We start from the raw sequence: 20,760 nt of genomic DNA, 5'->3' as shown, positions 1-20,760 counted from the left end.
ACCTGAGAAGAAAAGATTCGAAGCTTTTGAAATGTAGTGCTATAAAAGAATGTTAAAAATCAGATGGATGGATGAAGTGACAAATGAAGAGGTGTTGCTGCAAATTGATGAAGAAAGAAGAATTTGGAAAAATATAGCTAAAAGAAGAGACAGACTTATAGGCCATATCTTAAGGCATCCTGGAATAGTCGCTTTGATATTGGAGGGATAGGTAGATGGAGAAAATTGTGCAGGTAGGCAATGTTAGGAATGTGTAAAAAAAAAAATTGTTAGGGATGTAGGATGTAGGGGGTATACTGAAACGAAACGGCTGGCACTAGTTAGGGAATATTGAAGAGCTGCATCAAACCAGTCAAATGACTGAAGACAAAAAAAATTCCTGTAACAAAAGATGTAATTAATCTACATTCAATGAGAGTTCATCATCAGGTTCAAAATTTGGAATTTAGTACAACTATAAATGTAGAATATATATATATATATATATATATATATATATTACATAAATAATAATTTAATTAATATAAATTATTAGTAGTTACAATAATTTATAAATCGATATACATTAAAATAATATTTATATTAAATATATATAAAATTTTTATTTACTTATGTACCTCACTGACCCTTTAGTTATTTCACTTTAAAGTGCTAAAACACCTCAAAAAATTTAAAAAATTATTAACATTAGTAGGTCAAATTATTTGTTAAGAAAAACCCTATAAAAAAGTTCTGATGTAAATTTCTCATAAGATAAACAAAAAAAGTTTATTATGCATTAAGAGCATTCATCCCTTAATTTTATATTTATTTTTATATATAAATTTTTTATTATAAAAGTTACAACAAAAAGTTATTAATAAAAGTTGTAGATAATATTATCTACAAAAAAGCATTTTACAAACTTTTTGTGGTTATAGTTTTCAAGAACAACAAAAAACTGATTAAATCCTTATTTTCAAGATGGTGGCACCCCTACCACAAAAAACTCAAATTTAAATTTGCAGGCTTGACCCTTTTACATGATAAAAAAAAAACACTACCTATCCAAAATGCATGGTTGGCCTTTTTTAACCCTACATCTCTGTACTATACGATGAAGAAAATTAATGTATCACTTGTAGGCCTTAATATAAACTGTATTATGTGACCATGGCATACTAATGACCTATACAACAGCATATTCTGTTCAATGAAGAAGAAAAAGGGAAATCACTTCCCTTCTATATAAGATACTCTTTATTAGTATCTTAAATACTAATGAAATATTTTAACCATGTTTACTTCAAAATTTTTACTTTGTGTCAAGTTGCCTGTAATCATTTGTTTACGGAACACATGAATATTGGGATAACTTGAAAGATTTTGGAAATTAAGGAGTGCAGCAAGAGTACTGTTTATCACAGACACTATTATTTATTTAATAATTTACACTGTAAAAATTCCACAGAAGAAAGGAAACAGAAAGTTGATAGCAGCATAATATTAATCTCTGACCATTGTCTAGATTCATTAAACTTCCATGACAAACAAGTAATATCTTTTATAATGATTAAGCTTCACTATAGATTTGACTAACTCTAATGCAGTTCATGAACTGAAAAACAAAGACACCTCCCATTAAATCAGAAAGTAATAAGCAAGATGTGAAAAACAACATTTCCTCATAGTGGTAAATTCATTCTGAATGAGGTACATTTATTTTCTTAACTAGATTGTAAAGCACTCAGTAGTGCTAAATGAAGCTATTTAAATGAAGAAATTTTGATATGAGATAAAACTTTGGTTTTTGACACTATTAAATCAGTTGCGTTATATGGCCACAAGACCTGGATCTTGGTAACTACTGAAACTCAGAAGCAAGGTTTTTAAAAGTAGATAGATGTTCTTGATTACCTGTAAAGAGATATAGATATTTTTGATTATCTATTAAGTGATGATATCAAGAGTGAGCTTTGATGACTTATTAAAAACTGATATGTTTTGTACTAATTATCCTTTATTTACTATAATTATATATTTGAAACGCTATTATTTTATATAATTATAAACAAAGAAATTTTTAAACAAAGAAATGTTCAGTAACTGAACATTTCTTTGTTTTCTGATAATTTTGTATTCTGTGATGCTGTTCTAATCTGAGGTTTTCCAATAAGTTTTCTTGATCCTTCCAGAGAAAAGCTGCAACACTTTTGTTATCCATGGAATGTACACCTAACTATTTTTTTAAAAACTGAAATAATCTAGTTATTATATAATTATGTTCTGATCTGACCTAAAATTTTTTTTTTTAAATTAATCTATTTATTGACACTACCACTCTGTCGATCTTGTGGCAGAGTTTCTACCTTTTTTCAAGAAGGTTCTGGGGTTCAAATCATGGTCAGGGTTGGGATTTTTCAAATGCTAAAGAATTCATCTCATATCATTAATAGTAACATTAGAGTAAAACCCCTAGTTACTTAGAAAAATAAGTAAATAAATAGATCTTGCATTTTATAAGATAAGAACTTATTAAGTACAATAAAAAAAATAAGTGCAAAAAGAATGGATGATGCAAGATACCTATGGTACTGTTTTGGAATACAAACAGTAAACAAGAGGAACTGAAGACTATTCTTTGAAAAATTGGTTACTGGAATACCTACCTACTCCAATATTCAGTCAACATCAACATTTTTTAAGAAAATATTTTTATATAGAATGGTGGAATTAGCACTAAAGTGCTTACGGTCTTAAAAAAAGCACCTTACTAGTTAGTGGTGCTTTTTTTTAATAAGATAAGAAAGGTTATTGTTCATGAATAGAAAAAGAAATTTACATACACAGGAAGTTAATAAAGTATGGGAACCTTTAAACAACTTTTCAACTGTTAAATATAGAAACCTGACATTTAGTAGTAAATCTTTCTACCTTCCATAATCTTTTTTTTTTGTATGAGACCATTTCACCACCTCAAGCCACCCGGGAAGGCAACTGAAAAATTTTAAATGGAAAGGTTGACATATCATTTTCAAGGGTACTGAAAAACAAAAATTTTCATGCAAAACATCAGGCTACTACAACCCTTGACACAGTAGTAGCTGTTAATAACTCTTAAATAACTGTTTAGCAATGATGCACTAAAAAAATTTAATTTAGTGATTGCTCCTTACTCAAAACAATCTATTTTTCAGAATGAGATCACTAATTAAGAGGCCACACAGAATTAGCAATGAAAAATTTTAGGACACCATTTTGGTTAGTGTTATCATAACCTTATTTTTTTTTGCATCAAAATATTGAATTTCAATGCTTTTAAAGGTGTTACAATCCTACCTTTTCATTTAAAATTTTTGATTTGGTCTCATGGGGACCCCCTAATATACAGGAGTGGGGTGATCTTATACTGAAAAATAGATCGTTTGAAGACTGGTGTCATTTTTCTATGTTTAACTGTTGAAAAGTTATTTAAGGGTTCTCATGCTTAATTAACACCCTTTACATAAGTCATCAATAAATATGACCTCCACGGCAGAGGCTGTAGTCAGCCTTTCATCCAGAAGGTTCGAGGTTCAAATTCAAGTCAGGAATGACACTTTTAACATATAAAGTTTCCATTCCAAATTATTAAACAAAAGCTTTAGAGTTTATGGCGTATTAATAAAAAAAATGAATATGTTCACAGCTTTTGTATTTCTTAGGCAGGTAAGTTCTACAATACGCTTACTAATTATACTATCTAAAATTAGTAACTATCTAAAATATTTATCGGAAATTACATAATAATGAGCACAATCTAGAACCATATGGACTTTTAAATTCTGTTCTCTATTCTCTTAAATTCAATCCTTTATATAATAATCTTTTAGCAACATAAAACTAAAAACAATTAAATAAATGGATTCTGAATATAGCAAACTGCACTCCTTAAAACCTCATTGTTCTCCAACACCTAAAACATTTGCAGTAACAGCATAGAGACTGAAAGATAATAAATATGAATATAATGGCAACAGAAGAAACCACATTTAACCTTTTCACTGATAATAGTTCATACTACCAAAAAATGAACAAAACATCACAATTTTTTAAAACTTGCTTTAGTTGGTACTTCTAAATCATAAATTATAAAAAAATAATAATTTTTCTAAAATATATATAGTATATTAGTTTCAATGACTATTTTTCAATAAATATTTCATAAAAAAAGTTTTATATTAATTTTTTCATAAAAAAAAAAACATTTTCTACTTTAAGAGTAAACATTTCTGCAAACCTTTATAGACTGTACTCCTTAGTTATGGTCAATGAACAGAAACAGCTTTAATTAAATAAATTACTATTTTTTTATATTCTTCTGCCTAAGGATTCCATTTAATGTATAGGGTCTTTGTCTTCACATTTTTTGCAATGCATACAAGATTCACTCCTAAGACTTGTAGAGCACAGCATTTCAATTGAGCCATCTACAAATCACAGTTTATTGCTTCCTTTGTATACTGTGTCTACATTAAAAGCAGTACAGTTCACAGCATGTTTTGAAAGAAGAGGAAGTTCCCTGTTATTTTCAGAATAATGTTGTAAGAAACAAGATGATGCAACTTGTTTCAGTGATATGCTTGATGTTTGAGTGATATATTGTTCATCTATGAATTTAAACATCAGAAATAATTTTATTCCAAGTCAATGTATCCATAGCACTGAGTAGGTAAATAAACTGATCTCTGTACCTCACTTAAGTTAAACAATTCTGGTTGCAGTTTCATTGCAATCTGTTACTTTATTGTGGCTAATGATTTTAGCAACTGAAACAACCTAAAATGCATTAAAAATCTGGCAAAGTATTGCATGACTTTCCTGGCTATTAATAATAAAAATTAAAAGAGAGCCAAAAAACAAAAAAATATATTTTTTAGAGGTGGGGAATAAATATTAAATAAGTTTTTCCTAAAAATATTCATATACAGGTTAAACAACAAATTTAAATAAAGTTTTCTCTAAATCTCCCCCCCCCCATCAATAAAGGCTACATTAAGAAAAATAAGTTTTTTCAAAAAAGCTTTTCTGTATTTTAGGTTTATAGGCTATAATTTGAAAAAAATTATAGACATTTCTTGATAGCACTATGTGAAATGTAAACTTTCAAGACACTTTTGAAGAATATTTGAACTGAAGGGAGACAGAGCAAAAGAAAAAAAAACATAAATTTCAATTTTAAGAGGCGAGAGTTGAATTTTTGAAAAAGATTTCTTTGGATTATTTTATACATTGTAGGTAACAAATATGATTTAATAACGTTTTCTCTAAAATGCCTCTGAAGAAAATCGAAATGGTTTTTTCACGATATCCCCACCCCTTAACAAATTTTGAAAAAAATAATATGATCATTGCCACATAAGAGAAGTATCTGATTAAAATTTAAACAAAATCAGTTTGGTCAATCCTGAAATATAAGGCCAAAAGCAGTACTACACACACATTTTTATATATGCACATAAAATACATACACATGGTTTTTTGGGATTTTTTTTTATCTAGATGAACTAGGTGCACCTAAAATGTAAACATTTACAAAAAAAAAACTGATAGACCCTTTTTTGACTAGATCGCCATACTTTCCCCTTTAATATAGCTATTTTATCTATATTCGCTGAGGCAGTGAAATAATAAAAAAATTGGTAAAATTAATAATAAATCATTTATAACTAACAATATAAAATTTAATAACAGGTAAAATATGACATAATATTGTAACTTACACATTACTCATCAACTGTATTTCTCGTAAAGCATGTTTCATGCGCTGATTTAATATTAGAATATCTTCAGTTGTGCATGTGATCAGGTTTTTGCTGACACGATTCACCTAGTAACACCAAGATGTAATCATTCAATGCTACATTTTTTAATATATGCATTTCCAGTGCTAAAATGGTTATCTACATTTTATATTTCAGGTAACCACAAAATATCATATTCTTTTATAAAAGAATAATATATGCTATTGTTATTACAATAACATATAATAAAAGAATGATGTATATGCCTTTCTTTAAGAACGTTATTTCTTATGATCAAGAAAATGCATGCCTCTTATCTGTGTAATTGATGGACAGTATGTAAAATAAAAGTTTCCTGTTTACAGTACCTACACTCACTGTGTGTTAGTTCTCTATCTACTCCTTCAGTAATATATACATGAAGGATGTATAAAATAAATACATCTAGGGGTTTATCCAATGATAATATTTTCTCTTCCAAATATACAACTTATGTTTTTAAAGCTGAAATTTTCAGACATCATGTGCTTTAAATTAGTATTTAAAAATTAAAAACTGCTGTATGCATTAAGTATTTGACTTGATAAAAATATCCATAATGACCTTTTTGCTAAAATCAGAGTACTTTTTAACAGTAAAATAAAAGATTCATTAATTTTCAAAAAATCGTATTTTTGTTAATTGTTATTATTTTTTATTGTTGTCTATTTGAATCTTCCACAAAAAAAATGTGAGATAATTCCTATTTCCTAAAAATAATAAGAACCAGGCCAGAAATCATCAGAATGTGCAAGAAAAGGCAAAGTAGCCTTAAATTAAAGAGGTTACCCAAAAAATACTTGGTTAATACTTTGTAGTCAAGTAGATCGCAAAGTCCAGCCTAATATGAAAGACAATAATTTTTCTTTAACATAGATAATAGAAATGGTTTCTATTGAAAAAGTCACTAATCCTAACTACATAAATACATTAAAGTTACTGATGAAAAAAGAAACTGCATTAAAAAATTAATAAAGGAAAAATACAAACGTTACTGTGAACAGTAAAGAAACCACCCTCATATTTACTCATAACAGATCTAACTTCAAATTTGAATAATAATATAAGTCAAAATTATAATTTAATATATTAAATATATTATTTAATATATCCTACCCTTCTAAACGGCATTTGTATGTGTGTCTGTGTGTGCATCATCCTTAGCTTAGCACAAGAATGTACCGATCACTACTGGAAAATCCCGATTCATTAGTACATGTCTTGTGGTGGTCAGGTATACATCTGACTTGTCATACTATTATATATCAATAAACAGTGTATATATATATGCAAAATATATTTCAACATTTTGGGAAAATTTAGTACTTTTTAACAGGATCCAAATTTTCAGATGAAAATCACAAACATCTTGTAAATGGTCAGTCCTAGCGCTCTGAAACATTTTTTCAACCCCCCTCAAAGATATTCCACCCTCTCCCAGTGGTACCCGTTGGATTAAAGGAAAATCCCAATTTGTTAGTATCAATTTCTAGAATTAAATTTCTAATTTAACTTCATTATATCAATTTTTCATTAAAAAAAAAAAATTTACACAAGAGGTAATCAATTTTTGACACCTAATAATCCCATTCCGAGATAACGCCTGCCAGGGCAACCCGCTCGGAGGACCTAGCTGCAGAGGCATGCCGTAGGCACGCCCCACACCCTGCAGCTAGTATGAAGTAATATATTAATCAAAGTTCACCTTGAAATTTTGCATGCTTAATATTACCATAAAAAACTTGCATGGACCAATTCACATTTTTATTCCTTGCCCAATCAAAGATTTTAAAACATAAGTGCAATTTTCACAAATCGTTGAATGTTTAATCATTGTTGAGGAAGGATAGAGTCTCACTGAAGTCTCTCTACTATCTGCCTTCATTACAGAAACATCAAGCTGCAGTATTACATATGCTGTATAGATCTAGTAGGAGCAAATATCCGGCCATCTCATTTGAGACAAACTCATAGAAAACACTATTTCCAGCAGACTAACTAAATTAAAAAAAAAAAAAACAGATGAATTTTCTATGAGTTCAGGTCAAATGCATATACTGTAAACAGTAACTGGCTAACAGGTGATAAAACCTAGAGATTTATGTAAAATAAATAACAATAACGTCTGTTGATATTATTTTAGATTTAAAACTTATATTCAGCAAAAAATTAAGCTCTAATAAAACATTACCTGAATAAATAATGGAGGGAGATCTTTCACACTAAAAGATCTATTCTGCATAAGGCTAAGTTGAATGTGCATTCCTTTACTGTTTGAAGAACTCAGTTTCAAAGGTAAATTATATTCTTTAGACAATTCAATAACTTTATCTATAAAAAGATGCAAAACAAAACATAGCAATTAGAAAACTATGAATAATTTACACTGACTTACACTACAAAGTGAAAAGTAATCCTAACAGAAGCAGTGATGTCTTGAATGTGGTTTTCTTTTCTTCCCCCCCCCCTCCATGCTTACTGGCGCATTAAAGCATCACACAGCTCCGGGAAGTGCCTTCGCCTCTAACCATGAGGTATATATATGTTTGTTTACCTTACCACATTCACTGATGCAGAATAAAAATAAATCTATGTATTCCTCCAAAACCAATATTTTTTTTTAAATCATGAAAACAGAATTATATTTTCTAGCAAAAGGATATGCCTAACAATATTCAACTTTCCATGATTCTTCCTTCTCTTTGATAATCAACACATTTTCTCTGAACCAATGACTCATTAATCTTCACTATCATTCAATATACCTAAAATAATTCTGGTATTATATAAGATAACATACAAAAGAAAAGAAAAGAACATAATACTCTAGAATAATTTCAGATTGATGCAAAATCTTCTTTAATCCAGTCTTCTACACAAAGGATATGGACAACAATGTATTTATTTACTATAGCCTCTTGTATTTACTAACTGATTCTTGGACAAATTATTAAAAGTTCTTTTTCAATACCTCAGTCCTAATTTTCTTAACATGTTAACCATTGTAAATGATTAAATCCTTCTTTTTTAAGGTCTACAACTCTACATTAACGTAGGTAGCATGGTTTTCTTCATTCTTCCTTCTAAAATGAAACAGAGCAAAAATTGCTTGTGTTTTATATTTTTCCTGAAATATGATATGCTAAATGAAAGCTTTTATTGAAACCTGAAATTCTTCCAATTTCATTAGTTTTTAACACTACTGACAACAATTCAGTAATACTATCCATAACAGACAGCAATTTAGATATTGTCTTAACTCTCATATGAACCTCTTCTGAAATTATATACTGTTTTTTCCTCCTTTAACACTCAAGACAATATTTCTCCTTTGTAGGATCCTTCTACATATTCCTACAAACTATTAACTTTCTCTTCTGTTTCTACCAGTAATCGTTCATTTAAACCTCTGATCCTATGATTGGCTTCATTCTCCCAAAATTTTCTTAAATTTGTTATATGATACATATGTTTCCTGCAATTATTTAGAAGATTATATCTTAACAACATTATTTTTTCTTCACTACTCCTTCAACCTGTCTTTTTCTTTTTCTGTTCTGCATTTCTGTTAACTTCATTTTTGAAGAATAGAATACATTTTCTACCTTCATCATCACCTACATCTTGATACTATAGGAATTATTCATCAATTCTGATCTACACAAAGTTCCACTTGTTTAGATAATGAGGCTTTTCTACCGCAGTAAACATTTGACCTATGTCTCCTTTCTTTCTTAATTATTTTTTGTTTAATTATATCCACCTATTTTTTACTATATCTTCTTCTGTAATAACTTCTAAGACTGTTTCTATGGTTTCTCTCAGCAACTCCTAGCTCTATATGTAGTGCTTCATAATAGCTTCTAGAGTAGTTCTGCCATGAGACTGCCTAAAGTTGCTTCCTCCTGAAACCATGTACTTTCTGTTTTTATAAAATGTTTAAACCATTAATGTAATATTTTATTAATAGCTTTGTAAAGGATTGTTAGAATAAATGACTTCATGCTAACTTGTTTATTGATTTTTTTTTTCAAAAATTATGAAGTCACAGTTTGGAAATGTGTATAAACATATTACAGATCACTGTATGTACTTCTTTTTGCAATAAATATAAAATAAATGATGCGTTCTATAAACATATTTCTTTATCTCATTTTTTACTACAGTATAGTACTATATATCCTATAATATAAGAACAGTGAAGAATACACAGGAATGGGGTGTTTTTATCTTGGGAATGACAATGCTATTTTCAGGAGCAAATTGTGTCTTTCTCAGGTAGCCTAAAACAATTTATTTACGGCATCAAACAGATTCAAATACTAATAATTAAGTTCAACTTAAAAATATTATTATTATTATTATTACAGAAAAATTAAAAAAGATACTTACTACGAGTTTCTTCAATGAGGTTGGAGTATGTGCTACGAGCTACATCCAATAAACCATTAACTTCTGGTTTAATAGCAAAACAACGCTGATGCTGAGATGCCATAAATCCTTTAACTACCCTGGCATCTTCATTTATACTCTTATGAACAATTTCAAGTATATTACTATAACGACTGTCTCTCAATACCTAAAAAGTAATTTTAGTTCTTATAAATATATGGGGAAATAATTCTGGTTTTTAAACAGTAAACAGTTTCTCTGGTTTATTTTCTAATATTTATAAAAGATAATCAGTATTTAACATATTCTTTCTATTACTTTTGTTTAAAGTGCTTCATTTTTAAATCTGTTTTTGTACTAAATAAGTCCATGAAAAACCATGTTTTTTTAAAGTCACTTTCCTTATTTAAACTGAAAGATAGAATCCAATAATGTGGTGTAATTAGCAATGTGGGACCCCTGAATTCCCAACTTTTTCCTACGCTGAAAAATTAGGTATGTCAGAAAAGTACTTTATATATTACAATTCATTAACTACAAATATGCTTATAACTATGAAACTAACTATGATTGATTGTAAATTTAGTATGGTAATTACAAACTAGTTTTACTCAGCTAAAATAAAATTAAAATGTAACAAATAAGTAAATAGTAATTGTAAATTGTACTTTATCATGATTTAAAGCAATGTATAGGTTTCTCTCAAAAGTCTTAAATGACATTATGTTATTGTCATTATTAGTGTGATAAAAAATATTAATTTATTAATAAATCATATAACATAGCAGCCAACAAATAAAAGTAACAAAATAGTAGCTAATTATTGCCTTAATTAAATACACTTAGCTCATTAAACATACACATATGGTTCAGAAGTATAACAGTTAATAACTAAATCTAAAAAAAAGTTAATAAAATGAATTTTAATATTTAAATGTTTTCAATGCTATTTCATTAAATGATCTAACACAAAAGATGGTTATTTCATCTAGTTTTACAAAGTTTGCTGCCTTCTAGAGGTGATTCAAAGAAACGGGAAATTTTGAAAGTTGTGTTGGTAGCCGTGGGCGATTGGTACCACTTGATAAGTGGCGCCTGCCTTTCTAACCTAACCTGCCATTTAGTTGTCATGGATCCTCGGAGCGGTGCACAACGTGCACGTGCTATCAAAGCGTTTTACAAAAACAATGACAGTGTGGAGGGAGTGCGTAGAGAAATTCACCGTCATTTTAATCTGGGACGGCACGACCGTGTTCCATCAGCACATGTAATTAAAACATGGATATCTAATTTTGAGGAAATTGGTTCGGCAATGAAAAAGAAACATCCAGGCCGTGAACGAGCCATCCGTACACCAAAGAATGTTCAAGCTTTACAAGATGCTGTCACACAAAGTCCACATCGGTCAATCCGTCGTCTCTTAGCATATTTACAATTGCATAGTTCAAGTGTTCGAAGATTGTTAGTGAAGGACTTGCAATTCCATCCATACAAGTTGCAGATCGTCCAGGAACTGAAACCGAACGATACAGTTGTGCGAGCACAATTCTGTAATGTAATGCTTCAGAAGATAAATGATAACTAAGAGTTTGTTCACGAACTGTGGATGTCAGACGAAGCGCATTTCCACCTCAGTGGATTTGTTAACAAGCAAAATTTCAGATACTGGGCACAAGAAAATCCTACGCAGCTACACTAGCGTCCGTTACACAGCCAAAAAGTGACCATGTGGTGTGCTATGTCATCTTACGGTGTTATAGGTCCTTATTTTTTTGAGGATGACAACGGTCTTGCGATTACAGTGACGTCGGCTCGTTACATAGCCATACTTGAAACCTTTATTGTGGAACAACAAAAGAGATTTCCACCAATTCTTAACACAGCCTGGTTTCAACAAGACGGAGCAACGTCACATACTGCACGAATATCGATGGCAGCTGTACACCGATTGTTTGGAAAACGTGTCATTTCACGAAATGGTGACATTAGATGGCCTCCCAGATCGCCTGATCTCTCAGCTTGCGATTACTTTTTGTGGGGTCACCTTAAAAGCAAAGTATTCCACAGTAGACCTGCTACAACGGAAGAACTGAAGGCAAAGATCCGAGAAGCAATTGCAGAAATTCCAGTTGAGATGTTACGTCAAACCATGAACAATTTAATGAAGAGACTTCGTGAGTGTTTACGTAGAAGAGGAGGTCACCTGCAAGATGTCATCTTTAAAAAATAAACTAAAATGTATGTATCCTAAAATGGCAACATTTGTACAATTACATGAAATAAAATTCATTTTCTAAAAAAATTTTTTCATTAACGTTATTTAATTTAAAAAATTTTTTAATTTCCCGTTTCTTTGAATCACTCTGTATAAGCAAGATGGCTACCACTTCTGAGAATGCTCATAATTCTGTAAACTAGTGTATTCTGTTGCTATACACCCTGATTAAGAACCAGCAAAATTTGACTGCTTTGCTCTTATAATATATCACTGAGAAACTTTTCTACAACATTTAACTTCCATAGCAAGCTGCACAGTATTCTGTGTTTCTCTAGGTGGTTTTGATGTGTTCTGTGATTCTCATAATAGACAATCATAAAGATCAGAAAGTTTATATTAAACCTTGTTTCCTTTTAGGAAAAACAGCTGCTGGAACAGTAGAGATGGTTCAAAATACTTTGAAAGAGGAAGCTTTAAGTAATGCCTAGGTCAACAAGCAGTTTTCACTTTTATAAAGAGGGGAAATATCACTTGAAGACCAACCAAGCTGGTTTTCCAGAATTAGGAATAAGAAAAAGTTTGCAAATCAATTTATGAACATCATCATCAAACTATTTAAGCAACTTCTGAGACTTGGAATTCTGTCAATGAATTTTAACAGATGATTTGAAACACATTGCTGCAAAATATGTTTCATTTGATTTGTGCCTCGGTTGCTCATGGAAGATCAGAAAATTGGTCACATTAATATGTGTTTTGAAGAACCGACATCAAAATGATCCACACTTTCCTTCTAAGGTTGTGACAAGTGATACGAGTTAGATCTGTAGTTATGACCCAGAAGCAAAACAATAATCAAGGCAATGGAAATCACAGAGTTCATAAAGAAAAAAAACACACGTTACATCAAATGTTAAAAGACAATGTCAATTTGCTTTTTTGATTTGAACGGGATTGTTCACCAAGAATTTGTTACTCTTTTAAACAGATGGTGAATCAGTATTTCAACTTGGATATGTTGAAAATATTGTGTGAAAGTGTGAGACAAAATTACCTGGCAATAAGCAGAGTGGTGATTGGTTTTTACACCATGACAACACCCTGCCAGTGATGCCCTCAGCATCAAACATTTTTTTTTTGAAAAGCAAATGATTTGACTGTTGTCACACCCTCCTATTGTCTGATTTTATTCCATGTGGCTTTTCCTTCTTCCTGCATATGAATAAAGAACTCAAAGGAATGTGTATTTCTAAGTCACCAAAATTTAAATGTTAAATACTGTACACTGTTTCAATTAGCTAATGCTATCTTCAAATTAAATTGAAAGAACTTGTAAATAATTTCTAAAAATAATTAAAAAATACTCATGTTTAATATCATAACAAATTAACTATTATAACCAGCTTTACAAGAGCGTTACATTCTTTTCACAGACCACTGCATCATTTACACCTTCTCAAAGGACAATTAGATACTGAAACTTGAAAAAACAATTACATCAATAAAGGTAAAGCAGCAACTGTACAAATGTAGACTTACAAATGCTCGAGACAAGCTAAATAAAAAAAAACTTTAATACTGGAGAGCAAGATTAATTTACTATTAGTGTAAATATAACTTTTTTGAAATTTTAATTCATTTATTATCATTTGTAAAAAAAACCTGGCCCAACAATGTTTACAATTTTTATCAACGAAAGAATAAAGACTTGTTCTTTTTTTTTTTAAATTTCAGCAAAAATATAACCACTTTATAAGTATGGCTTTAATTTTGGAAATTGTTTTTACACTATACTCAGAAACAAAAAATATAAAAGCATGTATTAGACTAAGAGCAGTATCTGAAAAGAATTTGTTAAACAACAAAGCCTACAGTATTTTAAGTAAGGTCCATCTATTTTTGAACCACATCAGAGAAAAAAGAATTACTTAGAAAATAAAATTAACTAAAATAAGAACAATAAGATTTTATATTACAAGGTTCAATTCTGGTCTGTGCAAAAGATATCAGAGCTGTTATCATATGTACCAAACAGACTATTATAAAAGATAAGTAATACAAGAATAAAAATGAGTGTCTAGAATATAACACTACTCCTTACAAATACTTGAGGGTTGTGCACAAAAGAGAGTGATTTGCAAAAATTACAACCCAAAACAAAGCATAAAATGCATAGAAAGGATACTCAGAGAGATCTGGGGATCATTTTATTCATAAGTGAAGTTCCAGGGTCAAATCTTAGCAGAAAGAGAAGATACAGTTAACTGAATAATAATAATAGTAAGCATAGTTTATAAGCATTGTTTAAGCCATAATTACCACCAAGCAATCATGAAAATATGAGACTTTAGCATCTTTTAAACAATCGACAAGGTTAGGTAAAGCAACCAGTGTAGCCTTTAACAAAAGGATAAAATTCATTTGCACTTCATTAGGCTTATCAGTCACGTTTAAATTTGGTAACTGTAAACACAACCACAGTAATTGTTCCACATCTTCAAATTTAACAAGTTCTCTCTGAAAAAAAAAAGTTATTAACTTCTATATTACATTACACAAGAAATATATATTAATTAATCTTAAGGGTTAATGGCATTTCCTCCAGTCATTCATATATTTTATTTTTGTTTTAATAGAATATTAATTTTATTAGAATTTAAATTTAAAAAAAGATAATCTAGAGAAATTTTGACACATTAATATGCTTAAAAGTTGTAGAAAATGTTTTGGCACCCATGAATTTTGGAGTGGACCATACTCAAACAATAATTAAGGATTCACTCAAATGAATCATTGTAATTACTAATTATGACATACATTTCCCACTCATGTCTCACTAAAATTATATTTTCAAGTAATTACAAAAACCTAATCATAAATAACTATGAATAACAACAAAACAAGAAAAGTCATATAATGAACAATAAGAATTAAAATATTTTTAGATTTATTGTTATGTACTTATAGATATGAACAAACCTTCAATGACGCAAGTAAATTAGGATCTTCAACAAGTTCTGTCACACAATTTAAACGCATTTCAGTAACTTGATGATTATACGGTGGCTGTAATATATTAGCACGAAGACAACGGCGCCCGCTAACAGTTGAACAGTGATTTAATATACCAAGTAAACTTTGTTCATATCCACCACCACTGTTACATAAAACTAATTCTAACTGTTTTGCAGATTCCATATCTAAAATACAAAATAATTATATAACCCCAATTCAACTATCATAATTCAAAAAGTATTAAATCCATAAAATATAATTTTAAACAACTGCAATTTAGCAATATTAGCAGGAGAATTTAGTCAATATTTTTATTTCAGTTATACAAACTTATAAAAATGTTATTTAACAATATTAAATATGCACTGTTAAAATAGTAACATGTTTTTAATAGATCTCAAAAAAGAGATTCTCAATTCAACTAGTTTCTAGTTTTTCTCAATACCAAATTCATAGATTTTGATAACTTTTATTAACTTAAATTTATCAGATGAAATATTTTTATATACATTTTTTCTCTTGATAAAATAATTCACCACATTATCTGAAAGCTTGTGCATGGGAATATGAAAATGGAGATTGTATAGTCTATGAAAATGCCATGCCTGAGGGGGATTCAAACCTAGGACCTAGTCTTCTCACAGTAACAGGATTCTCACCCCATTTTCCTTTTGAAATTAATAAAACAATTTTTTACAATTATAAAATTTACAATATTTTTTTTACAACTAATATAATTTTTTTATTACTGAAACAAAGAGGATGTTCAATCTATTACGATAATTTATCATAATTATTCTTTATATGGAAGTGGAAGCCATGTGAAAATTTTTTCTGCTTTAAAGTAATGAACCACTTTATCCATATTTTCATACTTATGTAAGCTTGGTTTATTACTCTTTCAAGTTGGAACTCGAAAGGTAAAATAGTTTAGACAAAACTAATTTATACTAATGAAACACTACTCAAAAATTTTTTCTATCATTACAAACACTAATACGAACATATTAATGATCAATATGATACCATTTAAACAGTTGAGGGTAAAAATTCATTATTTTATCCAAAATTACTTTATGTCCTTTTCGATGTCACATAAACTCTGTGAAATAGCTCTTTATATGCTGTCTTGAAATACTACATATTTAGCCTTTTTTAGCACGTTCTACATTACGAATGTGATTCAATTTAATAAAGTTAGATAAACTTTCTGCTCAGCACCAGTGTGTGATATGTTACACAATATTTAGAAAAAAATCAAGAATGACAGTAAAAATATTCTTTCAGATATTTTGCATAACCTTAAATACTTTGCTTTGCAAATAAAACTAAGAAATTTTCAACTGATATTCAATTCAAAGTGCATTTTACAACTAATTATGGACAGAGAGATAAAGGAAACCTTGTATTATAATTCATGAACAAACTGGATACCAAATTAGATTTTTTGCTTTAATTTTTGAAAACTGTGATGAACAATCCAAAATAGTTCAAAAATGTTAAAATTACTCTCCTGCCATCTGAATTATGAATCAAACTCATTTACGATAGGTTAAAACCTTTATTCATTTACAGGTAAAAATTTATGATAAAAATGGAAGCCTGTTAACATAACTTAATATCTTTTAAAAAAGAAACCTTATTTGATAATAATATCCAAAATCCTTAATGTAAAACTTACTTTCGTGTAGTTTGCTTTTATATGTAATATAATTATTCATTTGCACAGTTATTTTACAACTGTAGATTTAAAGTGTTTAAAATTATTAAATAATGTAGTCATGATTATTACACAGCAAGAATTGTAAAAATAGACAATTCTTTTTGCAATACTTATACTTTTAAATAGAAAATAATTTTTAAGTGACAACCATTATAATTAATAAATATCAAATACATTTAAAAAAATATAAATATACCAATAGTCATAATATCTTCAGCTCCTTGATATTCTACTTTAATTGATCTTTTAGAAAATAGCACAGTCTGAGAGAATTCAATATATTTTATTAGAGCAGCAGCAGCAGCCAAAGCATAAAATCTAAATAAAAAACCATATAATGAATTTAAAAAAAATACCAAATATTTTCTATACAGAGATTTGCATGTACAGATTAATAATGTATTTGTATGTGTAACTACTTCTAAAGTGATTTATTTATAAATTCAATTCTGTTGGATGTAAAAATTAAAAGTTCTTTTTATTGTTAAGTGAATACTGCAGTCAGTCTGCTAAATGTAGTATTTAGTATCACTGCAGTCAATACATTCACTGCTTTGCTCACACATTTCTGCAGACAAAATGAATTGTTGTCACCTGCAGTTTCTGCAAACACGCAGTTTCAAGAATTTCTTATTTCTCAAGTGTATTAGGGTTAGGACAAATTATGAATGTTTTTGTTACAATATAGCATTCAGAAAGGTTCAGTTTTTATTATGATAATGTATCCACATTTAATACATCGATACTGAAAATACTATAGATTATCAATTTAGAATCGTATATATGATTTTTTGTGGCCTTTTACTTACAAGTAAACATACATATATACATAATTATTTAGCCTACGACACTCCTAGTAATATAAGGATTCAACACAGGGTCATACATCTGTATCAGTTCAGCCGTTGAGCTGATACAGTGATTTAGGGTGTATACCCTAAATACATTACACTCCTTTTTGGGCATTATGTAAAAAATGACACTAATATAATATGTCACCATTACATCATATTTTAAGAGTAAAAACACTCATCAAAGCAAAAAGAAAAAAATATTTACACACAATCACAGTAATTAACACAAACTTTATTACAATGCAATAATTTAAAAAAAAGCTATTTTAAATATGAGATAAATGAAATATTTAGTTTTGAAAACCTATTAGTTGTATCCTACTTATGCTTGAAGGGGAAAAAAATTAAATAACTTTGTTTTTCAGAAAAAGAACTTCTGGAACAAGAGAACTTGCAAATAGGGAATAATAGAACTAGCAATGATTATCTTATAATAAACTTGAAAATAATTTGCATCACTGAAATTCTCCATGGATCAACTATACTAGGCGCAGTTATGTAATCTATGGATCAAAATAAATTTTTTCACAAAAAATTAATACACACAAGAAGAATTTTTACATCGTGACAGTTAACCTTCATTGTCACTAACACTGAAAGTTCTGAAAACCTGAATCAATTATATTCGTACATTTCAGAAAAAATAGTGACTAAAAAAAATTTGTGGGTCAGACACTACCTGAAATCTATCTAAATTATCACACGTTTCAAGCAATTGTGAATAACAACAGTTAGAATTTAGTAGCAGAAAGGTTGCCAAAAAAGATGATTGACAAACAACAGATCATCAAAGAAACAATACATGCAAAAAATAATTACACTACATACAGCACTAAAAAAAAATCTGCAAGTGGCTTCATATTAAAAAAATAAATGCAACTAGATAATAGAACAGATGCAAAAATTTTTTAAATATATTTTACAGAAAGTCTGAAATTTCTATTTCCAATTTCAAATCAAAACATCAATTTTTTGAAATAGCAAGGTGCTCATGTAATAAATGATTTTCATGTTATTAATGATGGGATAAATCACGACAAACCTTGTTTTTTTATGTATACTCCTATTTGACAGAGTAGTTCAGCAAAAATCATGTAAGCAATGAAATTAAGGAAAGTGTGCAATAGGAATTTGTTTTTATTGTACTTCATCTTCAGATTGTATTCAATATTAAACTTTTAACTTAATGCTCTCTTTTTCTGTTTAGCTCCAGAACCACCATAAGGTATTACTTCAGAGGATTAATGAGGACGATACGTATGAATGTAAATGAAGTGCAGTCTTGTACAGTCTCAGGTTGGCCATTCCTGAGATGTGTGGTTAATTGAAACCCAACCGCCAAAGAACACCAGTATCCACGATCTAGTATTCAAATCCATATAAAAGTAACTGCCTTTACTAGGATTTGAACCTTAGAACTCTCGATTATGAAATCAGCTGATTTGCAATGAGTTCACCACTAGACCAACTTGATGGGTCTTTGTAACTTAATACTGTAAAGTTACTCAAACACTATCTATTTCTGTAATATAGTCAAACTAGGTTTTGTTATATAAAGCTGTTTACCGACTTTTTAACATTCCATATAAATTTACTTGCTGTAGTACAATTTTTATTTTTTATTTAAAAAAACACAATATGTTTCAGGAACTACAATGCAGCTAAACTTTAATTTAAATTTTATTATATTTAATTTTCAATTTGTTTTGATAAATCAAATTAATTATGCTGTTTAAGCAGTTTATTATTTTTTACATCTGTTGTCAGTAAACATGCACATTTTTTACCTCACATGTAAGGTTTCTATGCTATTAACAATTTTATATGTGGATACCATTTCTAGTCTGTGAAAAATTTCAGTTTTTATGTATAATTCATGTTCATCTTTGCAACTATGACTCTTCCTTACTGTGCATATAAATAGTTTGGTACTTACGTATTAACGCCACCGCAGCTACAGCTTTATTTAAAAACAAAGTAGTCAATTGGATTTCGGTGGAAAATGAACAGTCTCTTTATTAATTTTAATAATTGGTTATTTATATTTATTTATTTTATAAATATAATTTAACCAAACTTAACCTACACTCGCTAACCTTGACTAATTAACACCATAATTTTTTGAGTATTTATTTAATAAATTCAGTAATTATTGCAATTATTTATTATTTAAATAATCAAAACACTCCTGTTAATTAGTCAAGGTTAGCGAGCGAAGCAAGCATAAGTTGTTTGGTTAAATTATATTTATAAAATAAATAAATATAAATAACCATTTATTAAAATTAATAAAGAGACTGTTCATTTTCCACCGAAATCCGATTGACTGCTTTGTTTTTAAATAATGCTGTAGCTGCGGTGGCATTAATACGTAAGTACCAATAGTTTTAAGATATAAAAAAACCACTAAGTACATTAATTTTTTTTTTAACAATGCGTGTAGTTTCAGGTAGTCTACAGATATTTTATCTTTAAAGTAGCTATAACATAACTAAATCTGAAAATGAACACTGATGAAATTTGTAACTGAATATTGCAAGCTCAGAGAATATCTAAAAGTAATACAACATTCTGACTAAAAATATTGACTATGCTGATGTTCCTTGAATCCTTGAAACCAGTAGGCATTTACTTAAGCCTCGAATACAATGGGACTTTATAAACAATAAATTTAATCATCAGCATATCTCTCTTTCCAAAAACAGAGGCTCTCAGTTGGTAAGCCAGGACTAATAATGTGGAGATGAGCTACTAGAA

General features: G+C 29.1%; 1 protein-coding gene across 1 annotated transcript in view; it reads right to left on the bottom strand.

Moving 5' to 3' along the window:
- The window catches only part of LOC142322740 (mutS protein homolog 4-like), a 64,546-nt gene that overhangs the window by 25,096 nt on the left and 18,690 nt on the right, over positions 1–20,760 (bottom strand). Inside the window, exons 5-10 of the mRNA XM_075361817.1 lie at positions 17,346–17,467; positions 15,391–15,611; positions 14,731–14,928; positions 10,194–10,380; positions 7,993–8,132; positions 5,742–5,848 (exon numbers count right to left, since the gene is read on the bottom strand). Of these exons, the coding sequence (XP_075217932.1) occupies positions 5,742–5,848; positions 7,993–8,132; positions 10,194–10,380; positions 14,731–14,928; positions 15,391–15,611; positions 17,346–17,467 (975 nt within the window). The remainder of the gene's footprint in view (positions 1–5,741; positions 5,849–7,992; positions 8,133–10,193; positions 10,381–14,730; positions 14,929–15,390; positions 15,612–17,345; positions 17,468–20,760) is intronic.

Source organism: Lycorma delicatula, chromosome 4, assembly GCF_047948215.1.
Source record: "Lycorma delicatula isolate Av1 chromosome 4, ASM4794821v1, whole genome shotgun sequence".
NCBI lineage: Eukaryota > Metazoa > Arthropoda > Insecta > Hemiptera > Fulgoridae > Lycorma > Lycorma delicatula.
Note: the sequence above shows the minus strand (reverse complement) of the source record. Positions and strands in the feature narration are given on the sequence as shown.